General features: G+C 35.9%; 1 protein-coding gene across 1 annotated transcript; it reads right to left on the bottom strand.

Moving 5' to 3' along the window:
* LOC113708830 (DNA polymerase eta) lies at positions 1–7,738 on the bottom strand. Its single transcript, XM_072066107.1, has 16 exons — positions 7,506–7,738; positions 6,414–6,534; positions 6,190–6,301; positions 5,942–6,109; positions 5,222–5,386; positions 5,028–5,131; positions 4,661–4,780; positions 4,020–4,143; positions 3,580–3,693; positions 3,229–3,444; positions 2,725–2,833; positions 2,507–2,637; positions 2,208–2,286; positions 2,006–2,118; positions 616–721; positions 1–510 (listed from the first exon to the last, which is right to left on the bottom strand). Exons 1-16 carry the CDS (start codon positions 7,579–7,581, stop codon positions 233–235), a joined length of 2,136 nt encoding a protein of 711 aa, XP_071922208.1. The 5' UTR covers positions 7,582–7,738; the 3' UTR covers positions 1–232.
* Positions 7,739–8,951: the final 1,213 nt, after the last annotated feature.

The raw sequence follows: 8,951 nt of genomic DNA, 5'->3' as shown, positions 1-8,951 counted from the left end.
TTGTATTTCAGTTGAAGGCACTGAGGCAGCAGATCTATTGCATGCCATAGTATTGGCAGACTAAAGTACAGATTACATCTAGGTAGGAAAAATATACATCTTATCTCACAAGATGAGAGAATTTAGAATTTTTTTTAGTTGTACGGTATGAACAACTAACCTTAGTAGTCTAGAAGTATTCTGAAGTATAACTTTACATCTCTCTCTGTACAGACCAACAGTAAGGAAGCATCTACTTGTCTTTCGTGGGTAAGAAATAATGCGGAATATTAGAACCTTTCTTCAATATGTTAGCTCGCTTCTGCGGCCGGAGCCACACATTCACCTCCTCTTGTATTTCCAGAGGTAATTCATTTAGGATAGCACGGTCAATCTCATCAATCTTGTAACTCCAACTCCTCCTCTGTTCATCTTGATCAAAGTTAAATGTGCCAGTACGAGTTCCATTTTTTGTAGGTAAGTTATTTTGTTTGAAAGCTTCAAAACAGCTATTGACTATAGATTCAGCATCTGCATGATATTATACAAGTGAGACAGAGAGAGAGAGAGAGAAAGAGAGAGAATATGATATCAGATCTTGCAGAAGTTACCGACAACTATGGACCAAAATATAACCTGAGGATGACGATGCCTTAGCTTCTGCAAGAGGACTTGCATGCCGTTGCTTTGGAGAAGCACATGAGGTGCGGCTTTGAAAGAAGTTTAAGATAGAGGGTGTTCCCTAATCATAAATCAAATTCATAAGTCACCATAATACGCATCATAGGCGGAGATACGTAAATAACATCTTAGTTCCCTAGGTTACTAACATATAGCATTTTAAATCATATTTGTTATGTAACTAAAACTGATGCTAAGTAACATAGAATAACTGGAAAAAGAAAAAGAGCTCCGCATAATCCACTTTAGAATATGATAACCATAAAATTCATAAAGATATCTAAAGTTGGTCTTTCAGTTACATCTCTGCTCTTGCATCTCCTAATTGATTTATGCATCGATCTTAATGGCTTGCCGCCAATTTCATCACTCAATGCTCCTAAAAAAGCATGAAACTTCACAAAAATACAGCATGAAGCTCTGATCTACAACTTCAATGTTATGAATCAAGCAAATTTTTTTTTTTGTTTTCTATTCAAAAGTGTTAAGCATCGATGTTTCTCTCTCTGTGAAGCCCTATGCACATAGATAAGCATGCAGATATTAACAGCTAAATGTTCTGAACTGTTTACAGATTAATCTGCAGCATCACTTCTGCAGCAACAAAAAATAGTCCTGAATATTTTCCATTCCCAATTTTTCTGGAAATTGGATGCAAGGCAGAAAATAAAACTTGGGTGCTGATAGAGGGAGAAATGTAAATTCCACCATAGAAAGAGATGCGTGCAAAAAAGCATAAGATATCAATCACCAATTGTTAAGCCCAGATCAGACAAGAAGGGCATTTCCTCTTTTCTTTCTGTTTCCTTTCTGTCATTGAATAGAAGACAACGAATGCTTGGAGAAGGAAAAAAACCAATGGATAACACCAACTACGTTCAGGCTGAGGACCTCTTAGGCTCTTTTGCATAAATCAAGTTCTCACTATGGTAAAAGCAAAAGAGGAACCTCAAAGGACAGTATCTTTTTCCCTTAAAAGTAGAAAAATGGTAGGAGGGATCTTGAGAATAAGAAGCTCATGAAGATGAAGCTGCACTAGTTTATAAAGCATTGAAAAGCGAAACAAGCTCTATCAAAGTCATTATTGACTTCAGATGGGTTCAAGTTTCTCCCAAATATTCTATATTTTAAGTTCTGTCCTAGATTCAAATTTAGATAAGTGAGAGGGAGGCCAATATCAGCTAGCCAAGATACAAACACATGCGCTAAAATACATAACAGATTTCGTATCTGAATGTCCATCTGAGAATGCGCAGACAAACACGCACTTCTCAGAGTGGCAAAGACTGAAGGGTTTCGAGTGGAAAAATAACTCCAGATTGCAAACAAAACAATATTTCCAAACCTTTTCTTTCGAAGAGCTTGTTTTCTTTTCCTTCAATCTGACATGGAGAAAATTTTCTCCAGAGAGTTCTTTCTGTGATTCAGTTTGGTTCACTGTGAAACAACTCTGAGTACCTGCACAGGACATGCTACTCAGTTGTGGAATAGCCTGAGCATCAAAGAATGCTACCATGAGTTTAGCAAGTGTATTGAAATGGAGTTACCTGAGGAAGATGGTGTTACAATTTCTTGTGCAAATGCAAATCCATCATGCTGGGACATGGTTGAAGAGAAGGATGGATCCTGCTTGTTGACAGGACTTTTTAGAGTATACTAGTACATGAGTACCAGAAAAGGACCCTCTAAGTGACTATTATTGTTAGAGGAGCAAGCTAAAATCCTCTCAAAACAATTTAAATGGATTACTAGATGCAAAAGAGACCTTGTACCAAATTCATCTAATTACATCCAGCTTCTTTCCTAGATTATTAACATCAGATCCAATGCGTAAAATGAGTCAAACCTTGTCCTTGCAAACTTGCATCTCATTCTCTTTTAGATCAAATGATGCCAAGGCATGTACGCTCTTCTCCTCTTTGTGGGGAGATTCAATTTCGGGCACCGCAAAATGCACTCCTGAATTGCTTTCACTGCCTGCATGAACAAAAATAGGCCTGTATTATTGAATAGTGTTAAGGATGAGAATTGAAACATAAGCTCTAGTGATGTAACTGACAGAACCTGAAGGGGATAAAGGTGCAGCAGTTTTGGAAAATCTGTCATTTGACTCTCCTGCTGAAGAACAAATTTGACCTCGGCTATGAAAGTAATTGGAGATTGAACGTGTTCCCTGCAGAAAGCATTTGTACTCCACAATTGATTGAATAAAATAATTCCTAAAATCCCAAAACAAATCAAAAAAAGTGAAAAATTAATAGAATGGAAAAGCTTGGGGATGAGATGGATTGGGCCAAAATATAACCACTTGCTCAACCTCAAGTTGCAGTATGGTGGAGTTAAATACATCCAAAGAGACTAACTAAAATCTTACCAGAGCTTCTAAACTGCTAAATAAAAACTCCAGATACTTTGCAGTAATTGTGACTTAATCGCTAAAGGTTCTTTCATCCCATGCAGAAAAGCAAACAACTCCGCAATACTAGTCATACTGATCCTTTCCCTAGACATCAGACCATACATGTTCCTCAAACCCAAGAAAAGGAACGAAATATGAGGTAAACTCACTGATGGTATAGCAACTATTTTACTGGCTGAAACAGAAAGACCAATTATTCCCCATCCATCATGTTGACCTCCAGAAGTCTTGGGCTGGTATGACCCAAGATATTCACGGAGCCCTGCTTGAAATAGGAGAAGGGCATCTTCTTGAATCTTAGAAGTACCATATCTGAGTGGACAAGACTTGGACGGGAACTTTTTATGTGAATCTGTATCAGTTTTCTGCAAGAGAGTGCATGATTAAATGCAAGAACATCTGACCCTTTCAGCTACAAAGACAAAATCTAGATCCTTAGGTAATTCAGAGTATTGCCACCAAAATATGTTTCGGATAAATAACAAATGGAAAATATATACCTTGTATGCACTAGCATGAAGGGTTAATGTATGTGCAATACGCTTATTTTTTTCCAAATCAGATTGGAGACGCTCATTAAGCTCATCGCAGAGTTCATTTAGCCACTTTTCAACCTGGAAGAGCAAGTAATAGGATAAGAAAGCAAGCAAGCACAAACACCATGCATGGATCCCAACTAACTTGGAAGAGGACAAATCACAGTGAAAGCTGTAAGCTAAATAATATTTGTAACATAGCAGATTGTAGAAAGCAAACAATAAGATATTGTCTGCCTTCATTTGAATATATCTCTACAGTTACCAAAAAGGAATGAGAATTTTTGTACATCTTAACTCAAGTAGTAGCAGTTTGACAGAAATTGCAAAAGACTTGGTTATCATCCATAATGATAAAGGACAGCATCTTTCAGAAATATGCTTCCCAAATGGAGTAAACATACTGCAGAAATGGATCTAAGTGCTGCAGGTCCAGGAAAAGTCTTGCCGGCACCATGACTTTTGGGAAGAAGGCGACCCTCAACCTCTTCACCATTGATTCCTCGAGCAATATTCCACAACCAAGTGCTACCAAGATGAGTTTAAGAAAAACGGGTTCAGTTAGCATACTTGTACATCATAATTCAATAAAATTCGGCAGTTGGATGCTTTTCTAATTAATCATCCATTTCTACAGCGAAAACATGGAAACTGGGAAAAATAATAGTAAAGAATATTAGATCATAGAGGCTAATGCTAAAGGAAAGTGTCTTTCAGGAAGATTCTCTAGTAAAGCCTCCATAATAAGGTTTCCAGATAGTGGACCAAAGGTAAATCAATCCTTTCACAAACAAAAACTCAAAGAGTAATTGTGCATGAATTTCTAATGCATGGATTTTTAAGCACTCAATGAGAGATTTGAAACACGTGGAGTTATCATCATTCAGACGCAACCGAACTAGTCTGCTAAGAAAATATGCTAGATGGGCTGTAGTCTATTGCTATCATGAATAGAAAGGGCTTGAGGTTTCTATTGCATGAAAGTTTCATGGAAACACCAGCATGATATGAAAAGATGTCTTTGAAGTTTCCCATCGATGATTACCCTGTATTCATGCCATAGCATTCTTGAAGCTTCACTTCGGGAAATTGCAAGAGATCCCCAACAGTTTCTACGCCAAGGTCAGTTTGTAAAGATGTGCCTAACTTTCCTCCAAGCTGCTTCCTGAAAGTCGAAGAGCAAAAACTAATCCAACTCCATGACTGGAGAAAAGCATAGATATCTTGTAGTAATGCTCCAAAAAATGTGCATAGATAAAATAAACTGTGAAGCCAAAGGGAGTCTTTCCCCCCACCATCTCAATCATATAAAGTTTGGCATCAATTCAATAAAACATATTTTTAACTAGAGCTTCCAATCCAAAACAACAGGACAAGAAGTGGAAAAATGAAATTTTGCAATAAGAACTTACATTTTCTTTATTGGAAAACCTTCAAGCAGCTTCTTCACAGATGAGAAAGGCACAACTGTCTGCTGAGCAGGTTTATTCATTCCACTCACTAATTTAGCCAGCATCTGCCCATAACTTTAACTATTAGCTGACAACCTTCTCCAAATCATTTTGAGAAAAGGTGAAAATTAACAAGAAGGAACAGAGTTTCCAACCTTATTGTGTGCAATGCCTGCCGAACAAGTAAACTGAGTCTCCTGCAAAACCTGCAACCTAAGCTCTGAAACAAGAACTGCTCCACAAGCTAAAAGCTTTTCACGGCGATCAGCATCAGACCTGATTAGCCACTTCTTAACATTCTCCCTGGAATCAACTCCATCCTGCACCAATAAACAACGAAAGTAGATGTGACACATACAAGAAAGAGAAAGTATGAAACCAAGGCACTTAAGGATGACTAAACTACCTGAAGAATCTGCTCATCTAGATAAATTTTGCATGTAAACAGACATCAATACTATAAAAAGGAAACCAAAAATGCAATCATAACCATAAGAAAGTGCAAATGCTAAGAAGACAACAAAAATAAATACTTTTTTGAAACTCCATGGACAAAAATGTCCAAATTGCTTTGTACATCTTCTGTAGCTGTCATTCATCCAGGTTTCAGTAAGATCTTAAACATGAGGGAAAATACAAGGGCGAGTTTGCAGGATTTTCTTTATTGATCAAAGCTACCTTGCTCTTTTTAATCTTTTTCAAATACATTTTTCTTGTCTTTTATTTAGCATGAGGGAGACGAGAATGGTGATTTTGATATTGACAATGCTACAGAATTCAAATGCTAGTACTTTGATTACCACCAATGTAATCAAAGCTCTATCAACAATCAAAAACAAAAAAGAAGCAACAGCAAAGGGCAGACATTTACCCACCACATCAATTCCCAAAACATGTGATCTAACAGCTTCCTCATGTATTGCTTCTAGACTCTCAGGAGGAGTTTCAGCCAACATCAATTCAGCAGCTTCAGTAAGATCAAGATATACTTCATCTATAGAAGCTCGTTCACATCGTCCTTTCCTTGCAAGAATTGAGACTACCTAAGGAAAAAAAAAGTTACATTTTGGACTAATGATTGGCTGGATGCTATATAATAGCTAAAATGTAGAAGTGATTTTACCTCTGAACCAGCATTTCTGTACACTGTCAAGTCAGCTTTACCGCGGTTAACTGGTACTTGGACAAGCTGAATTTGCGGACAAACATGTTTTGCCTCATCACCTCGCATTGAACTAAAATTTCAGGTGTTAAACTACGTTCTCAAAGGTCTCAAGCATATCATTAGCTAACCATGAAAAGCCTTTTTAAACTAATCACTTGATAAGAAGGGAAGAACATGTTTACCGCTTCACCCCATGTTTACGAGCCTCATAACTGACAGCAATCAGGGCCCCACCTTTCCACGAGTTGTACTGTACAACAGCAGTTGGCTGACCTCTTAAATGTGGCTGCTTACGCTGCTCCACTACAAAAATGTACCAAAACCAGTTAGCCAATACCAAAAACAGTCACAATATAAATCCATCCAGAACAAAATGTCTCCCTCAAACTTATTCACCAGGGAAAAAGAAAGCAACAATTATGATATTCAGTAATTCCACAGGTGTTTAACCCTTGAGAAGGACAGGTACTGCAAATTACAAAATGATCACGCTTGTAGTATTTTATGAAAAACTTCAATACACACAAAGATAAAAAATTTTCCTAGACTATAGCTCCTATCATCGACAATACAACAAATCCAAAAGGCACGTGCCCTCCACTAATTTTTTAGACTGGTTAATTTACTGGGTTCAGTCGAGAAAACAAAAAGGCAAAAACAAGAACTGTGCATTGTCCTTTCAGCATATAATAGTAACTATCAAACATGAAAAACTCTAATATAACCACAAAATTTAAAAAACAAGTTCACCTCATTTGTATATTCAAAGCAATGCTCCTTGCGTTTCTATCATCTCAAAAATGAATCCCTCAAAAATTTCTCTAAGCTTTATGCACAATTGCCAAGCCTGAATACACAGCTCACGTTGTTTCTACTACTACTACTACTTTATCATGATCCCCTGTCTTCAAATTCATCCAAGAAACAATATAAGCTTTTATCTGATTTTCCAAAATGGTCCATTTATTTAATTATTTATTTTTTGGTTCAAACATAAAAGGCTCTGCTTTATAAAGTAATTTGCATGTCAAATCCAAGAGGGCACAAAATTGGTAAACCATGAACTATTTATACATTCAACCAAAAAAAAAAAAAAACACTACTGAAAAAATAAATGATACCCACATCATAACAATGCTCAAAATTCCATCTTTTTAACCAATTACACAAAAAACTACCATATCTCATCTCAATTGATTATAGCACAAGAATTAACAGATATATGGATATAGAAAACAGCCAAAAACAAAAAAGAGTAGATCAGGAAGGAGAACCTTGAACATAAAAGCAATCCATGTCAACATGAGCGATGACCCTTGAATCTGATGATTCTGGCCTTGCCACTGGCATCCTCTGTGTGTAAGTGTTTCTATTTGTATTTTCTTGGAGGCTTTTTTTCTTTTTTGTCTGTTTGATTTGGGCCTCCTTTTCCCTCCAACTTGAACGGGTGTTTGGCTGTCTGCGGATTTCAGTGGCAAAATCAGCTTCAGTCTTCTGCTTTTCTTGAGATTAATTGCAACATACACCCTTCAACTATCACTAATTTCCACAACCATGCACCCCTGCACTATCAACTGTAGCATTTTAATGTCTTGTGCTGTCAATTTACGACACATTTGCTCCAATCAATTGAAAATCCGTATTTAGGTAAATATTTTTCATTAAGAAAAATGAATGCCACCTAAATGGATAAACGTATTGTAGAAAAAAATATTTAATATATGGATGCTAAATTCTTGTCTTGTAAGGAAAATTAAAAAATTCACTGATTCTCAATAGATTAGGGACTCTAAATATCTCTGCTTGTTTGTATAATTAACACATGGTGATTAAATCATAAGATTTATATTTATTTATCCAAAATGAATATTACTAAAACATAAATAGTCACTTACTATGGTGAATTAAATGGTACATTGTCCTATTGACAGCTTTAGTAGAAATAGACCTAGAAAAATAAATTAAAAAATTGTTGTTAACACACACGTTCAAAAAGAAAAAAAAAAGTGTGTATGTATTGGGAATTTTTTGCTTTGCCCTTCTCTTTTCTCCTCCCCATTTAGGGATATTTGGCTGTTCGACTTTATAGAGGCGAAAATCACATCTTTCTTTTTCTCTTTTTCATTCTTTTACATGGAATTTTTCGCCATCTAGTATATCTTTATCTCTTTGCAAGAAGGATTAAATCACTTACACATCCTCAGTTTTGAGAGAATAAAGTATATAAACAATAATTTTAACAAATGCTACTTGGGACAATTGCGGTTGGGGAATTGTGCTGAAGTGGTTCTCAAAGTTTTGATGGAAATAATAAAAAAAAAAAGTTTTGATAGAAACAAATTTGTTTATTGTTTTAAATAGTATAACTTTATAAACCTCCCTCAAGGTTTTTGACAATTGCACTTAAATACCCTCTAATATTGGAAATTACAATATTCTCCCCTTAAATTGTGTTGAAATAGTTATCAAATATTTCATTCGAGGGGAAGCCAGTATAATTTCTAATATTAGAAAGTATTTAAATACAATTGTTAGAAACTTCAAGAGAGATTTCTGAAATTATCCCTTTTAATATTGGGTATACCAGTCCTCAATGTTTCAAATGAAACAAATCTCCTTTCAAAAATTGTTCTAATTTTGACCAAAAAAGGTGAGAACTCAGTCAATTGCTGACATGGAGAAGCCTGAACATATTAATAAAAACAAATAAGAGGTTTAGA

The sequence above is a fragment of the Coffea arabica genome, chromosome 9e (assembly GCF_036785885.1).
Source record: "Coffea arabica cultivar ET-39 chromosome 9e, Coffea Arabica ET-39 HiFi, whole genome shotgun sequence".
NCBI classification, from domain to species: Eukaryota; Viridiplantae; Streptophyta; class Magnoliopsida; order Gentianales; family Rubiaceae; genus Coffea; species Coffea arabica.
Note: the sequence above shows the minus strand (reverse complement) of the source record. Positions and strands in the feature narration are given on the sequence as shown.